Source organism: Nannospalax galili, unplaced genomic scaffold (assembly GCF_000622305.1).
Source record: "Nannospalax galili isolate Female #2095 unplaced genomic scaffold, S.galili_v1.0 scaffold255, whole genome shotgun sequence".
In the NCBI taxonomy this organism is placed as follows: domain Eukaryota; kingdom Metazoa; phylum Chordata; class Mammalia; order Rodentia; family Spalacidae; genus Nannospalax; species Nannospalax galili.
Window position 1 is genome coordinate 2846813 of NW_008338999.1, and position 17771 is coordinate 2864583.

Below are 17771 nucleotides of genomic sequence, written 5' to 3' on the forward strand. Positions count from 1 at the left end.
TTAGTGATGAGGGGGTGGATCAGAGGAGGCAAAGAAGACTTTAGCTGCTTGTTCATTACTAGACTTTCCGTTAATCTTTTTTGTTTTCACACTGTCTCGTGAACTTGGCAGTTTCTACTCTGATTCCTGTGTTTTGTTGCCAGTGTAACTCCCCGCTTGCTATGTGTTTGTTGTGTCCATGGTCCATTTAGTTCCATTCATTTTTGTTTCAGGAATTTGGTAAAATTATTCTCAGCCAAAATGGTGTTCCCTTTCTTCAGTGTTTGCATCTGTTTTATTTTTATATTCAATTACAGGCATTTAATAATATTTCATAATAGAAGATATACAAGTGGAATATGTGTCTATAAAAATTCTTCCACTTACTAAATCACGACATTCTTTGAATCTTCTCACTTATATGTAGTTTTCTCCATCCCTCCTGCTACTTTAGTTGCTTAGATTACACTGCTCTCTCTTAACTGTATTACTTCAACAGCTCTCGTACTAGTATATGTTCTTTTCCCTCTTGAATTTTTTTCTCTGTAGTTATAGCCAAGTACATTTATTTAAATCCAACTAGGTTACTCACTTATATCGGGTCCTTTCCTATTTTGGTTAGATAAATGTTTGGACATGGCTACTGTGTGTACTTTTGCCTTTTGGTGTCCTCTGTTGCCTATATTTTTATCTTGAGAGCAATAATGGGTCTTCTAACTGAATGTAGTATCTTATGACTGAAGTCTTTGGTACTGGTGCTGCTCCGCTCTCACCTCTTATGGAATAGTGCTTTTACTAAGCCTCTGCGTCACTCTTTCATTCTGTACATCACATGACCAGTTGTAACTATCTTCAGGTAGTGACTGGAGAGATGGCCCAGTGGTTAAGAACATTGACTGTTCTTGCAGAAGACCTGGGTTCAAATCCCAACATCCACGTACTTGCTAACAACCATCCTTAACTCCAGTTCCAGGGGATCTGACACCCTCTTCTGTCCACTTGCATTACACAACATGGGTGCACTTACATAAATGAGGGCAAAACACTCATACACATAAAATAAAAATAGATAAATATATTTAAATATCTTCAGATAGTGCTTTAGCTATTATGTTTCCTAATCTACAGAAAGTGGGTTAGATTTGGCTTAAGAGCTCTTAATACAACCTAAGATTACAGCAAGGTACCAACATGAGTGTGCATGCACGCGCACGCGCACACACACACACACACACACAGACTAAAACTAATGACATACAGCCAGGCATGGTGGCACATACCTGTAATATTGGCACTATGGAGACTGAAGCTACAAGATTATGAGTTTGAGGACTACATGAGCTACATGTAGTCTGGGCTACATGGTGAAGAACAGTCTATAAACCGACAAGACACTTGATACCAAATGTTGATGTTAATATGCAGAGAAGTTTAAACACTAATAAATATAAGTATGGGATTGTTAGAACTTTTTGAAAACTGAAAAGCTGAGCATGTGTATGTTCTGTGTTTAGTAATTTCACTCCTAGTTATGTAGTTTAGATAGTATGTACATAGATACCTCAAAGAATATGTCAAAGAAAGTTTATGGACCACTCCATAATAGCCCAAAGCTGGAAACAACCCAGATGTTCAGCATCAGTGAAAGACGTTGTGGTATATTCAGTATATTCGTATAGTGGAATACTGTATGATAGTAAGAATGAACAAGCTGTGTATATCTGCAAAAATATGAATATGCATCATAAAGTAATGTTTATTGAAAGAAGCCAGACCAAAACAAATTATATGATTCAGTTTCTAGAGCTGAGAGGAAACATGGTGAATTTCTGGAGCACTGATGATAATCCTTTTTTTTTAAATGGGGATAACCATTTCATAGAGATGTCCAATTTGTGGTATTTATTGAGCTCTGCTCACAGATTTTGGGTCCTTTTCAATGGATGTGTCATATTTTGGTAGCTTAAAGTATGGGAGGCAAGCTATACTTCTTGAATTAAAACAAACATGAAGTCATCTGTTACTGATATGAAAGCATAATTGTTAATCTGAAAATAAAGATAACAATGAATGAATAAAATTGTGGGAAAAATATGGAATTAATATATGCATATATACTTTACTTACTGATGCTTTCTCTGAAAGAATACCATAGTCCATATTGGCATGAGATTGATACAGGAAAGGAGACTTGGGTGACAAAGTTTCAGGGAAAACTTTACATTTTGTATTGATTTAATTTTATGCCATGATTATATGATTCCAAGTTTTAAAAGACATTCAAAATTTTAAGAGCTGTCAGTGTTTCTCTAAGTTGTGATGTTTAATGTTTGTCATTGTCGATAAGAATATATATGGACATGCTTACAAAGTAATATTGCTATATTGCAGTGTAAAATACTTAAAATGTAAATGTTGCTCTTAAAATCTTTATTGTCTTTACAGCTGTATTTTCCCTATTAGTATTCAGGTGTATGAGTACTTGAGTTTATGTATAAATTTATGCTTCAATTATTACTTAAGTAGCATTTAAATGATGAGATTTATTTAGATGAAGTGTACTGCGTTTTTGAGGCTCACTCTTGTTTGTTCTCATAAGCATCTTAATTCTGTACTTTTTTCTTCCCATGCATTTATCACTTAACTATATTTATATTCTTATTTATCTGAAAATAAAGATTTTTGTCAAACTATAATATGAAAGCATATGCTGTTATGTTTAATACTCCTTTATCCTTGTATGGTTTTCTAATCCTAGGTAAAACAAGTTTATTCTTTACCAGAGAATCTGTCACAATAAGAATAGTAATAGGGCAGTCTTTCGGGTCATCGCACATTTGGCGGATTTCTGAAAAATACCGTATTTTTTAAAATTTTATTTTATCACATTTCAGGTCTTAGAAATCAAAATGTAAATTATGGTTGCTGATCTATCATTGACTGATAACATCTTAATCATAGAATAATAATTCATTTTACAGTATTAATGGTGTATTAATAAATACACTATACCATAAAATATGTGGAAAATACCCTTCATATATCTGACAGTTAATACAGAAACCACATGAATTACTGTTTGGAAAATTTTGTAGTATTGGCTTGAAAAGTACTTGTTTTAATCCTCAGTATTCATCTGTTAAGATTATTTTGGAATTAATAAGCGTAATGATACTTCTTGGGAATAATCACAAGTTTTCTCCTTGTTGCCGTGTGCCTATTTTATAGAATGAGTAATGGGAAATTAAAGTTTTGCTATTCTCCTTAAGTTTCTATTTGAAGCAGTTTCTGGTTATAAAAAACTATACTGTATTCTTTCAAAATATATCACATTGCCTGTCTTTGTCAGTATTGATGCCAAAGTTTAGGTAACTGTTTGGAAACAAATAATAGTAGGATACTTGAGTTTCAAAGAGATGGTAGTAGATAGATGTAACAGAGTATCCGTAGGAATAAGGGGTGTGTTACTAAACTACTTACCTTTTCATTTTCAGCGTGCTCAAGCAGTTCTTCAGGCTGTGACAGCTGTCCAGACAGCAAATACACCTCTTAGTGGCACTGCAGTCAGTGAGAGTGCGGTGACTCCAGCCCAGAGTCCAGTACTTAGAATAATTATTGACAATATGTACTACCCTGTAACACTTGATGTTCTTCACCAAGTAAGTTTAAGATAATTTGCATGGCTGCCTACAGATTGAAGAAAGAATATAGTAGATAATAATGTCTTGATTTTAACATTTTTACAGATATTTTCTAAGTTTGGTGCTGTATTGAAGATAATCACATTTACAAAAAATAACCAGTTTCAAGCTTTGCTCCAGTATGGTGATCCAGTAAATGCTCAACAAGCAAAACTAGTAAGTCTGAGCTTCTTGTGAAATGGTGGTATGTTTCCATTGGTATGTAGTGTTACTGTAACTTAGTGCTTATTTTTAAGAATGATCATAGCTATAGTTCTCTTTAACATAGACGTGTGTTACATTTTTGTTCAATTTGAACAAAATTTTTTTATTTGAAGAAGGCGACAGGATTATGTTTTGGTTGTACACAATTTTAAGTAGTTTATAGTTGAGAGTTTAAAAGTAATTCATTTCATGGGCTGGAGAGCTGGCTCAGTGCTTAAGAACACTGACTTTTCTTACAGAAGACCCAGGTTCAAATCCCAGCACTCACATGGCAGCTAACAACTGTCCATAACTCCAGTTCCAGGGAATCCGACAGCCTCTTCTGTCCTCCATGGGCATTGCACACATACAGGCAATATGTGCATACCCATAAAATAAAAATAATAAATAAAATATTTTAAAAGTAATTCATTTCATGATAGTTTGGTTTAAATATATCAGTACTGATGTCATGCAAATGCCCTGATAAGCTGTAATTTTACTGTATCTTATGTTGTTTTTAAAGAACTTTCAAGACAGTTTTTTAAACACTTAGTCTGACTTTTTTATTCACATTATTCATCTTTTTTTCTTTTTAAAATCATTGTTAGATATGGGGGGTAAGAAACTATTGAAGAAGCAAATTTTCCCTTGTCATGACTGCCAGTGAAAACAGTGTATATAATTCTGTTTTTATCCTGTTTATCCAATTCTGTTTTTATCCTGTTGAACTTCTTGTGCCATATTACCTTATTGTTCTATCATTAAACCATTAAAATTCATATTGGCTGTTATAAAGCAATAGAGTCAGCTCTATTTACCTTAGTCATACTTAATTTTTTACCTTTCATTTTTTACTTTCATACTAATTGTGATCTGTAATACTTCATTGATTTCTCCAGATCAATATTATTTATATGAAACTTTGACCATTTTTTTCTTATTGGATTTCTTTCTGGCTACATTATCTCATTGGGGTGGTAAAAATAGCTTTAGGTGGCAAAAAGCCTCATTAGTAATAATGACATAATTGTTACATGTTTACTAGGTATTGTCTCATTTTTTTCCTGACATTTATGTTAAAAAGAAGTCTTTCCCCCTTTTCTTGGTTGCCATGCAACTGTAAGATTTAAAGAGGTGAATTATTTATCAGCTCTTTAGCTCATCTTTCTTTAAGTATTAACCTACTTACTTTCAGGTTATATAATCTTATTTTTGTATGCTTTCATTTTCAGACATCAGTTGTTAGAATTCTTTTTTAGCTCCAAATAATTAGTATTCACATGTTCTTGCCTTCCAACCTTGGAAATACTGTATGTTACTGAGTTACCTAAAATTAATGTGATATGAGATTTTACCACTGGAGCTGATCTAGAAGCCATGATTTTGATGGCATTTTTCACATCAAGGATATTTGTAAATGGTATATATTTTCTTGATGTGGATTGCTTCTTGGTTTTGTTTGTTGCTCTTTCTCCTTATTTATTCCATCTGTCCCCTCCTCCCCAATCTCCTTTCCTCATGTGAGCCTGATCCAGTGGAAAAATACTTGGTAAAGGATCAGTGAAGTTTTCTCATGGAGGAAAATAGTTTATGTGTGTATTTCTTGTCTAAAGTAATCGCTAGTTAACATTTAATAGTATGATAAAATACCTCAACTATGTCACGTGTTAATTTTCATTTTTATTTGTAGATAAGCATTTGTGAATGCTTATATATGATCACTGATATTTTCTGTACAGTATTTCTGTACAATGAATTTTAAAAGTAGTAATTTTCTTTAACTACATATTCTAGTAGCAGAGCTTACCTTCGTTTCACCTAGTAGAGAAAGAAAAGAGTATTTTCCAAACTCCCTTGACCTTTGATCTTATAATCTTTAGGAAACCTTTTGATGATTGTAGTAATCTGTAGTCTTCATGCCTGCATCTAGGCTGTACCTAGAAGATACTACATAGTATCAAGTAATCTGTTTGAAACCATTTTAAGTTTCATGGGCATCGTCTAGAAGTATATCCTCTCCTTGGAAAATCTCTCCCATTCCTTTAGTCAGCATGTTCTGTTTTTTACAGTAGTTCTGTCAGAAATTTCTCTCTCTGTCATGTCTTTTCTTACTCTACCCCATTTGCAAAGTCAGATAGGAACTCCAGTAGTTTCTTGTAAAATCTGATCCCCATCCGTATCTAGGAGGCATGTATTTTTCTAATCCCATCTAGTGTCAGTGAAGAACAGATCCCACTCTGCTGTCTGCAGACTTGGCATTGCCTTTTATCCACTGTCACTTTTTTCTGTATTAACTGCTTCTCACCAGTATTTCAAGCATGCTCAAGCTTTTTCACGTCTAATGAATTTATTTCAGATTTTGCTCCATCTAGAATTAGATTTCTTTCCATCTATCACCCTTCCTCTCCTCTCCATTTTCATTTGTAATCAGATTTCTTAAGTAAGCTGTTTGCTGCTTATTATACATTTCTGGATCCTCCTTATTTCTCTATCTCCTGCAATTTGGTTTCAGCCCTATTTGCCCAAATTACCCTCAAAATGTTAGCAGTGGTCATTAAAGTATTTGAATCTCAGTAGTGTTATTGAGTCAGTATCTTTCTTAACATCTAGGTACTATTTGATGCTGTGGATCCCACTTTCTTAAAATTTTCTTTTTCTCCTGATCTCTGATACTTCTCACTAGATTCTCCTGCCTCTCTGGCTCTTTTTCCCTCTTTTCAAACTCTTTATCATCTGTTTAGGAAGCTTGGTAATACTTAGTGCTTCTATTCGTTTCTCTATCTTAGAACTTTACTTAATGTCAGAGTAGGAATTTAACCAACCATTGAATTCTTTTCGAATTTAAAATGTTCAGTTCAGCAACTTCCTTTTCCTACTGTTCCTGTGTCTCATAGCACAAGGTACTAGCGTCTTCTCATTAACTAGCCAGAAAACAGAATTATTACTGTTTTCTACCAGCCTGTCACCACATACTGATTCTGATTCTTGAATTTCTGTTCATTATATCCTTCAAATCTCTGCTCTCACCCTCATCTAAACAGGAATTGTTCAGAATGTTTTACCCTATGCCTTTGACTTGTACCAATGTGCAAATTAGCTTATTTGCAGTTTCAATTTGCTTAGTGTTGCTGGTAGAATGTGTGTGTGTGTGTGTGTGTGTGTGTGTGTGTGTGTGTGTTTAAAAACAGAAATGGACTAGAGAGATGGCTTAGTAGTTAAGAGCACTGGATCTTGTAGAGGACCTGAGTTTCATTCCCAACGCCCACATGCTCCACAGGCATTGCACAACACGGGTATACTTACATGCAGGCAATACATTCATACACATAAAATTTTTAAAAAATAAAATATTTAAAGAAAAATTAAAAAAAGAAAATATTGCTGTATATTTTCTTTTTTAAAGTTTTTATTAGGGGGCTGGAGAGATGTCTCAGAGGTTAAAGAGAGGCTTCTCTTGCTGAGGACTTGGGTTTGGTTCCCAGCACACACATAGTGGCTGACAACGGTCTATAACTGTAGTTCCAGGGGATCCGATGCCTTCTTCTTAACTCCACAGGCATTGCATGAATGTGCATTATATAAATGCAGGCAAAGCACTCATACACAGAAAATAAAAATAAAATAAAATTTAAAGTTTTTATTAGCGTATAGAATGATGCATTGTGGGCTTAATTATGTTTTTTCATTATGTATATAACATACTTTAATCATGCTCACCCCATTACCCTCTCTTGTCCCCTACCACTCCCACTGACCTCTTTCCTCCTCCCAGCTAGTCCCCTTTCTACTTCGCGTATGTCTGTGTGCCTGTGTGTGTGTGTGCATGCGTGTGTGTGTGTGTGTGTGTGTGTGTGTGTGTGTGTGTGTGTGAATGAGTTTAATTAGGGTCACAGGTATATGGGTGAAGGAGTTACTTGCAGGATCAGGGGCAACTTAGCAAAGGCTGTGCCACTGAAGAAAATGTCTCCCTTCCTCAGCAGCCATTGACTGCCTGTAGATCTTCAGGGAGGCAAGGTACCTGTAAGCCTCTCTTCTCTCTTTGGTGGAATGTTGGCAGGTCCAGGCTTGTACAGCTCGTGTGTGTAGGTCTTGTGTAGGTCATCACAGCTTTCAAGGATTTAATGCCATGTCGAGAGGACAGCGTTCCTAACACATGACTCCTTCCTCTGGCTCTTATATTCTGTCTGCCCTCCTTTCTGAGATGTTCCCTGAGCCTTGGAGGGAGTGATATAAATGTCCCATTTAAGGCTGAGCATTCAATAGTCACTTGTTCTCAGCACTTAGAACAGTTATGCATCTCTACAATAACTGCCACTCACTACAAAATGAAGCTTTTCTGGCCAAAGGTCACAATAGCAGTTTTATGACCGTAAACAGATATTTAGAAGGCAATTTGATAGACATATCATCATTTCCATTTGATGCTTATAGACTTTTTTAAATATATTTTTTTGTGTGTATGAGTGTATTGCCTGCATGCATAAAAGTGCACCCATGTTGTGCAGTGCCTACGGATGTCAGAAGAGGGTGTTGGATCCCCTGGAACTGGGCTTACAGGCAGTTGTTAGCCTCCATGTGGTTGCTGGAAACTGAATCCAGGTCCTCTACAAGAAGAGCCAGTGCTCTTAACTGCAGAGCCATCTCCAGTCCCCAATGCTTATAGAAGTTTTGACACAAACTCATCTGTGTGCAAAGTAACCTTAACTGCTAGTTTGGTAGCACTAATCTGATCTAAGCTGTCAGGACAACATTCTCTTGAAATTCTCATTTTCAGTGTCGCTAGTATCCTGATGAGACTCCGTGTGTCAGCAACTTAATTCCATTCCCATTATTTTTCAACAGACTACTAGAAATCTCAGTTTAGTCATATTACTTAGACTCTAATGTCCATCAGTGGCTGCCTTTTGTCCAGAGGATAAAGTCCATGGTTACTGGCATGGCTTAATGGATTAAATCAATTTCTTGTTTCTCTAGTTCTCACCCGTCCTCCCTTTTTAAACTGTATTAGATTTCAAATCATTCGTAGATGTGTTTTCTCTGACCTTATACTTTCTCTGGCATATACTTTGCCATTTGTTAATACTGTATTTTCTTTTCCTTTTAATGTGCTTCAGCTTTGTTTTTTAAAAAATCAGATATCACTTTTATAATTTCACTAAGAAGTCTTCCATATTCTTTCTTTAATTAGATTAGATCTTTATAGCTATTAGATGACTGTTAGTGTGAGTGGATATCATCTTTGTTTGTTCTCTGCTGTATTTATTGAGCATTGACATTTAGGGTGATAATAAAGATATAATAATAATCCTAATTATTGTAAAGTAAATGGTTTTCACATTTTTGAAAGAAGACCTTCCAGAAAACATCTTACTATTTTTATTGGTATGCACTATACTGGAAAAGCAAAGACACACTTTCCATTGGGTTTCCAATAAAGTTTTGAATGAATAAAATTAATTGATACATATGAATATCCCAGTTTTAAACAGCAAGATATGTCATATACTCTCCTTTTCACTTTGACTTTTAAAGATTTTTTGCAGCTATTTTTAACTCCAATGAGTGAATAGGAAATGTCACATTGTTTTTATTATGAGAAACAGCTTTTCTTGAATGGTGTGTTTCTCTTAGGCACTGGGCAAAGATAGGAACTTTCTGGAACCTTTGCATGTTGTCTTATTTTAGCATACTTATGGGTACTTCTAATTCTTTGTTAAAACAGCAACAGAAACCAGGTAAATTGCAGCAGTAAGATCATGTTATTCAGTTCTTGTTAACAAAGTATTTGGTGTTTTATGCAAATATTTTGAGAGACTAATGAAATGTTCCTGTCTTAGGTTGGGGCAGTTTGCTTGATACCTGCTAAATTCTACTTACATCTTGTGTATTCCACATTCATATGAATGTAGGATTTATGATGGATTTAAAAAAAAAAATCCTGAGGGGCTGGAGAGATGGCTCAGCGGTTAAGAGCACTGACTGCTCTTGTAGGGGACCCGGGTTTGATTCCCAGCACCCACATGGTGGCTATGAACTGTCCTAACTCCAGTTCCAGGGGACTCCAAAGCCCTTTTCTGATCTCCGCAGCATTGCACGACACGGGTGTACTCACATACATGCAGGCAGTACATTCATTCACATAAAATAAAAATAATTAAAAAAAAAATCCTGAGTGTGGAGTTCTATGTCGATAAGTACTTGGTCTAATGTATTTAATTACTGTCGCAAGCCTAATTTTATATTCTTGATTTTGGTAATTTTTTTTCCTGACTTGATAACAGCTAAGCAGTAAGATATTCAAAGAATACGAAGCTTAAGATCTCTAAGCATCTGTTAATCCTTAGGCCCAAGAGTCAGTGACAAAAGCAAATTACATATAAACAGTTTATATTGCAGTAAAGTAGACGTAATATTGTAGCTTTACAGATTTTTAATCTGAATTTAATGTTTCATTGTGCTGTTATAACTGGATAGTCTCTTTTAACGTTTTACCTAAATTTTAATGACTATTTTATCTATAAATTTTAATTTAACATGAAAACTACTTTTTCTGATTATTTTTGTTTCCTGTCTGAATTTTCATTGAGAGTAGGAACATTTGAGGGGTCTTGCTGAAAATTATTTTGAGCTTTAACTGTCAGTAATCTTTGCTCCAGCTTGCATCCTGACTGCTGTACCACAGGACTGGTTTGTGTGCCATTGTTGTGATTATAAACAGAGATGGAAATGAAGCCTGCACAAATTTTTAATCTGGTTTTTCTGCCTATTGTACGTATAGTCATCTTACTTCAGGCCACTGTTGAAAAATGTGTGGATTCCTATTCTTCTCTCCTCAGTTTTCCACAGCTTTAATTTACAACTTGTCTGGGTGTTTCTCCAGCTCTTAACTGCAGTCAGTGTATAATTAAGCATCTTCTACTTTCATAAAGAGATTTTTTTTTTCTAAAAATTTAAATTGAAAACGTCAAAGGTTTCTAGAGGGCTTTCTGAAAATGTGGTAACTTCATTCTGAATAGTTTGGTACTCTGGTACTGCTTAGAAATAATTCAACTTTCAAAAGACTTTATTATGGTTTTAGTAACTTCCTTGCAGTACTTTTAGCATTAATCTAGATACTATGACTCAAAGCCAGCTCTTACAAAGTTGTATTTTCTCTTAGATAATATTGAAATAATTATATAAAAGTAAAATTTTGCTGCTCATCTTTTGATAGACATTGATATCACAGACACAGTATCATTGATACTGTGTAGAATCACAGATTCTGTTACCTGAGTCGTGTTTCCCTATGGGAATGCCTTTACTTTTAAAAGAATACCTAGTTTAAAAAAGTGTATCATTTGCCTTTACAGCAGGGTGTTTGATTGTTTTATATTACTGACAAAGTTGTTATTTGGTATCTACATTTGTGTGATAGAGATGTTTTTATGTGATGATTTGCTTGAGATTCAGAGAGTTCAGTAGCATTTTTAGGATAACCTAGCTAAGTTTAGGCTTTTAACTCTACATCTAGCACTCTTCCTATTCTAGAATTACCTGGAATGACATTGGCTTTGCTAAATTTATCAAGATACTCTAATTAAGGTCAAATATTTCATCTTATGGAAGTACTTGTTTATATGCCAGTTCATGGGAATTGTTAAACATCTTGGGAGTGCATTTATTTGGCTTGGGACAACTTGATGCAGTGTGGATTCCAACAACAGTTACCTTATAAAGCCGTGTCAGTTCATATACGTAGTGTTTTCCAGAAAAAAATGTGTGTGTAATATATTGTGTAAACTAGTAAATACAAGCTGACTTTACTAGTAAATGCTACTGACTTTATATGTGTGACTTAACAGTATAGTTTTTTTGGTTTCTTTTTTTTTTTTTTTTTTTTTTTTTTGGTCTTTTAGAGGCAGGGTCTCCCTGTAGCCTCAGCTGAACAGAGATCCACCTGCCTCTGCCTCCCAAGTACTGGGATTAAGGGCGTGCGCCGGCCCTGGTTTGTTTCTTTAATTAAACTGCTTACAACATTTTTAAATTAAGAATTACTGGCATTGCTGATGAAATGGTGTATTTTTGAGTGAGTAGCACTTTCTGTTTAAAGATGGCAGTAAGTGGTAGAAATGAATACATTGACAGCAGAAGCAGCATGACAGGATATACGAAATTTGATTCATTTTCCTGTTTTTGCTATTTTCCATATTAAGATGGCTGATATACTTTATTTACTTTCACAGGCCCTAGATGGTCAAAATATTTATAATGCTTGCTGTACCCTAAGGATTGATTTTTCCAAACTGGTGAATTTAAATGTAAAATACAACAATGATAAAAGTAGGGATTATACTCGACCTGATCTTCCTTCTGGAGATGGCCAGCCTGCATTAGACCCCGCTATTGCTGCAGCATTTGCCAAGGAGACCTCCCTTTTAGGTATGATTTTTATTGTCTATATCACTTTTCTCCCATATTGCTAAATGGGAAAGTACCTGTTAAACTGCAGTAAGTATAATGAATCTTTTATTTTGATCCTTAACAAATTATATTTATATTTAATGTGTTTCTGTCTTCTAAAAAAGGTATAGATAGGAATGCTATTAGAAGGAAGAACTTTTATTACCTCACTCCCCTACTCTCCCCAAATGAAAGGAAAACGAATATAAAAGAATACTGTTGAATATTAAAATTGATACCTATGCTTCAGATGTGATAATCAGAATGAGTGTGTCTTAGGTGTAGGCCCTTATGCCTGTTTATTAGGGCTTATCTGATTGCTTTAGCAGTGTGCAGAGATGATGTCTTAGCAAAGACAAAAATGAGAGTAGTTCATGAAGGTTTTCAAAGCATAGTGTACCCAAAATCTTTAAAAACAATTTAAATGAAAATTTATTGTTAGGTGGAGTTTAATATGTCTCTTGGATTTGATGTGTGTGGCAAATGTTTTTATTTTCTTTGTATTAAATACTATCTTTAAATCAGGATTTCTAGCTGTATAGAATCCAGTATTGATGATTGAGAAAGCAGCTCTTAGTTTAGTTACTGCCCATCATTAAAAAAAAAACTTAGTAACGAGTTTGGAGATACTTACTGTGGATGTATAACAATTGTGCTGGCCATTTGTAAGTATATAATACATATATGAAATGAGAATCTAATGTGCAAGATCAGTTGATACTTGAAATCTTAATGACCTTAAACAAAACTGACTCTTTAATTTTCTGATATGTGTGACACAAACCATTGCTGTTTGTCATGACTGAAGTAATAGATGTTAACAATTTCCTGACAGAATCTTAGTTACTATGTGGATCTGGTTGAATCTTTATTTATTTCATAGTATATGGTTTTTAACATAAAATTCAAGATTGAGACCATAATAAATTATACATAGCTTTTTGACCATTGTCGTGGGTTTTTAAAGTCTTGACAGAATTTGTATTCCTGAAGAAAAAAGACATTTATCGAGTAGCTTCTGGGTCTTGTGTATTCTTCTAAGCACTTGACAGGTACATTTTTGAATCCTTAAAACAGCCAGATAAAGTAGGTAATGGTGGCAAGATTTATAGTTTCTGGGAAATTAAAAAATATATGTGCCCAAAAAAAGCGTAACTTAATAAAGAAAAAGTTAAGGATAAAATACCAAAGGCTCTCTATGGTTGAACATTGTTTATAACAATAACTTGCTCTAGGACTCTTAAGAAACTTCATGTTTGCTTGTTGAATATGCTTGGATCCTGGATAGTGGCATATTTTGAAGTTACTTTTATTTTTCTGGAGAATTTACTACTTGTGATCTTAAGGCTTTGTTGAAAAAATTTTAAAGTAATAAAATTGTTTCTTATAAAGACAACGAAAGGGCTGGGAGATGTCAGTTGGTAAGGTACTTATTGTGTAAGCATGAGGTTTGAATACCTAGCACCTATGTAAAAAACTGTACAACTGTGTCTGTTTGTAACCCCTGGGGTTGAGGTGCAGGGAAAAATGGAGGATTCCTGTCCCTGGAGTTCATTGGCCAGCCAGTTTAGCTAATCAGTGAGTTCCATGTTAACTGAGAGACTCTGTCTCAAAAAATAATTTGGAGAATGATTGAGGAAAACACCTAGGACCAGCCTCTGGCCTCCACATGTGCACCTGCACACACTCACCTACATGAATATGTATATACACAATAAAAACAAGAGTTGTGAAGCTTTAGCACAATTAGCTTACTTTATACTTCATTTTTTTGGTGTATCTTGCATTAAGAGCATGTAAGCTATTTTTTTTTAATGGGATGCTGTCGATCAGTCCTAAGGCTTCGTGTGTGCTAGGCAAGTGCTCTGTCATTGAACTGCTAACATTTACTTAGTTTTTTGTTGTGTTTTGTGTATGTGTATGTTTTTACATTTATTTCATGTTGTATGTATTGTGTGTTGATGGATACTCTATGATGTGTATTTTGTAGTCAGAGGATAACTTGGCAGAGAGTTCTTTCACTACAATGGTCGGGTTCAGAGACAAGTTCTTTTACCTGCTGAGCTGTCTTGCTGGCCTTTTTGCTTGGTTCACAACCCCCCCCCCCTTTTTTTTAGAATTTTATACGTGAGCATTGTATTTGCATTATTTTTACTCTTCCAACTCTTCTATGTATCCCCCCCCACACACAATTTGTCGTCTTTATTATTGTTACATGTACATACATTTGTCAGTTTACATATATATAATTTACTGAATTTTCACTCTTCCAACTCTTCCATGTATCCCCCCCCACACACACAATTTGTCCTCTTATTGTTACATGTACATACATTTGTCAGTTTACATATATATAATTTACTGAGTCGATTTAGTGGTGATCATGTGTACATGTATTTAGGGCTGCCCACTGGTGATTAGATAGCCTCTCAGGGAGCTAGTCTCTGGAGAAAACTGAGTAAGTCTCCCTCCCTTAGCATCTATTGATTGTCTGTAACTCTTCATCTTGAGATGGGACCCGTGCAATTTCCTCCATCCACATTGACATGTCAGCTGATTTTGTCATTCAAATCTTGTTAGGCTATCATACTATGGAGAGTTCATTGATGTAGTTTCCCTATCATGTCTGGGCTGCATTAACTAGTGGCACGTATCTTGTCTCTTGGGCTTATAATTGTTCCACCCCCCTCTTCCACAATGTTCCCTGAACCTTAGGTGTAGAGATTGTATTGTTCTATTAGGTCTGGCCACCCCACAGTCAGGTCTGCATTTTCACCATTTGTGGAACTTTATAATAGTTACCATCTGTTGTAAGAAATTACTTTGGTCTAGGGATGTGATAGAAGTTCATCTCTAGGGTCTCTGGCCTTTCTAGACATGTGTACTTGGTTATGTTTATAGTACCATGCATGCATTCCCTTCTATTGAGTGGGCCTTAATTCCAATTAGAGAGCTGTTGATTACCCCCAAGGTAAAAGTGTCACACTGCAATAAAAATAATTTGCTGGTTTTGTCATTGTTGTGGTTCATAAAGCCTCTGCCTCCCAAGTGCTGGGACTATAGGCATGAACCACCACACCCAGCTTACCCTTCAAATTTCTTAATCTCACTTTCTCCATATGTTCCTGGACACTCAGAGCCCTGTTCTTTGACATAGCCTCCATAGTGTCTCCTGAATAGGTTAGTTTGTTGTTTTCTTTCTTTTGGGGGACAGGTTCTCATGTAGCCCAAGCTAGCCTCAACTTGCTATACAGGTGAGGGGTTTGGACCCCTGATCCTACCTCCGGCTCCCAAGTGCTAGGGTTGTAGGCATGCATCACCACACCTGCCTGCACAGATTGCTTGAGTCCTGTGCTGCTGTTGCTATAGAATTGCTCAGGCCTGTGCAAGGTTGAGATCCAGCAGAGACATTCACAAAAACCACTACAATTGTTCACCACCAGCATTCACGAGGAATTACTCCTGGTCTTGGAAACCTGCCTGCTTCTCTCAGTCCTCAGATTTACTCCAGCTGGAATCACCCTTGGTACACTAAGCTAATGCTGTACCTCTGCCATCTATTCATTCTCAAATCCTAGCTTGCTTCAGTGTCTCGCATTTTCCACATCCTGTGTTTGGTTTTCAGATCTTGAATGACTTTCTTCTGCCATGTCTTTTCCTGGAACAGCAGGATTTCCTGTGGAGCTCTGTCAACCCTGTCCTTTTCTTTATTATAGTTTTCATTTAACTTGGAACTTTTTAATAGAAATAATTTTAATAGCTGTGTATTATTATAATGGGTACATTGTATCTTTATTGGGTTTTTGTCTTCTTTTTGTTGGGCTTTTGCCGTTGCTGGGGATTGAACCTTTTGCAGTGCTAGTTAAGGCTCTTGTCGCTGAGCTACATACCCCAGCAGTGCATTCTACCTCTGAAAGTAGACATTTACTTCATTCTTTTTATTTAAAATTTTGTCTTATTTCCTTAGGCTATATTCTTAGAATTACTGAACCCAAAAAAAATATTAAAGGTTATTGATAGCTTTTCAGATTTCTTCCTGGAAAGATGGTATTAGTCTTTAGTAAGACAAATGGTGTGGGAGGCTGACTGAGCTACTTTTCCTGTCAACCCTGAGTACTGTTTCTTTGTTGAAATCCTGTCACTGTGCAACCCAAACTTACTGAGAACTTGCTACATGTCTCTGACCAGCCTTGAACTCTTGGTCTGCCTGCGTCAGCCTCACTGGTGCTGAAATTACTGGTTCGCTCCCCTATACCTGGCTTTATTTCTAACTTCAAAGCATATTAATTTGATAAGGAAATGTCTGGTTGGTTGTTTTTCTTACAAACTAGTTTTCCATTTTTAAACATTTAGTATTTATAATTTCTTCGTTGTCTGGAGTCTTTCAATCAGGGTTTACAATAGCTCTTACAAAGTACATATTAAAGAGGTATGTTTATATTTGATATAAACTGAGTCTTCACTTTATTTTAGAATTGCTAATTTTTAAAAGTATTTCTCTGTTTTTTGCCTTGTTCTGATTTTTGAGACAAAGTCTCCCTGTAATCCCAGCTGGCCCAGAACTCACTATGTAGACCAAGCTGGTCTACAGAGATTTGCCTGCCCCTGCCTCCTGAGAACTGGGATCAAAAGCATAGAACACACTTGGGTAGAAAAAAAAAATTTTATGTGTATGAGTGTATTGCCTGCTTGTATGTAAGTGTACCCTTGTTGTACAATGCCCACAGAGATCAGAAGAGGGCATTGGATCCCCTGGAACTGGAGTTATGGACAGTTGCTACCTGCCATGTGGGTACTGGGAATTGAATCTGGGTTTTCTGGAAGAGCAGCCAGTGTTCTTAACTGCTGATCTATCTCTCTAGCCCCTAGAAAAGTATTTCTATAATTTATCTGACTGTGACTTTAAAAAAAAAAAATGATGCCTTTAAAAAACAATTTTATGATGCAGAGTCTCAATCTTGCTGTATTTGTACTGCAGCCTTGGGATGCTGGAATTGTAGGGGTATGCTAGTGTGCCGATTTCAGTGCTGTGCTTTTGAAAGTGGTTTCCAAACACTTGACAGGGATATCCAGTATTGTATCAGTGATGCCATGCTTTCTGGAATGATAACCAAGTCTTTTCTCTGTTCTTTATCTCTTATTTAGTTGGGTGATTTCAGAGTACAGCCAAAGTAATGTTGGTAAGATTAATTTTTTGCTTAGTCTTTCTTTCAGCAGAACTTTGAAAAAATGGATAGGGTGCCTCTTTGTTACACAGATTTTATATTGTTTAAATATCCTGTTAAATATTTGAGGGATAAATTTACCTAGTTATACTTCGCTGTTTCAATGAATGTCATTACTTTTAAAAATCAGTATTTCAAATTTTATTTATTTTAGACAGCAGTTGCTTCAGAACCAACATATATACCTAGTTTTCCTACCTCTGCAAGTGCTAGGAATCACAGTGTTTCTGAAAATGCA

The 17771-nt window shown here is 35.6% G+C and overlaps 1 protein-coding gene across 4 annotated transcripts in view; it reads left to right on the plus strand.

Moving 5' to 3' along the window:
- Positions 1–17771, plus strand: part of Ptbp2 (polypyrimidine tract binding protein 2) — a 71954-nt gene that overhangs the window by 36840 nt on the left and 17343 nt on the right. For all 4 annotated transcript variants that reach the window (XM_008833679.3, XM_008833680.3, XM_008833681.2 and 1 more), the window contains exons 6-8: positions 3474–3638; positions 3726–3836; positions 12092–12287. In XM_008833679.3, coding sequence (XP_008831901.1) covers positions 3474–3638; positions 3726–3836; positions 12092–12287 — 472 coding nt within the window. The remainder of the gene's footprint in view (positions 1–3473; positions 3639–3725; positions 3837–12091; positions 12288–17771) is intronic.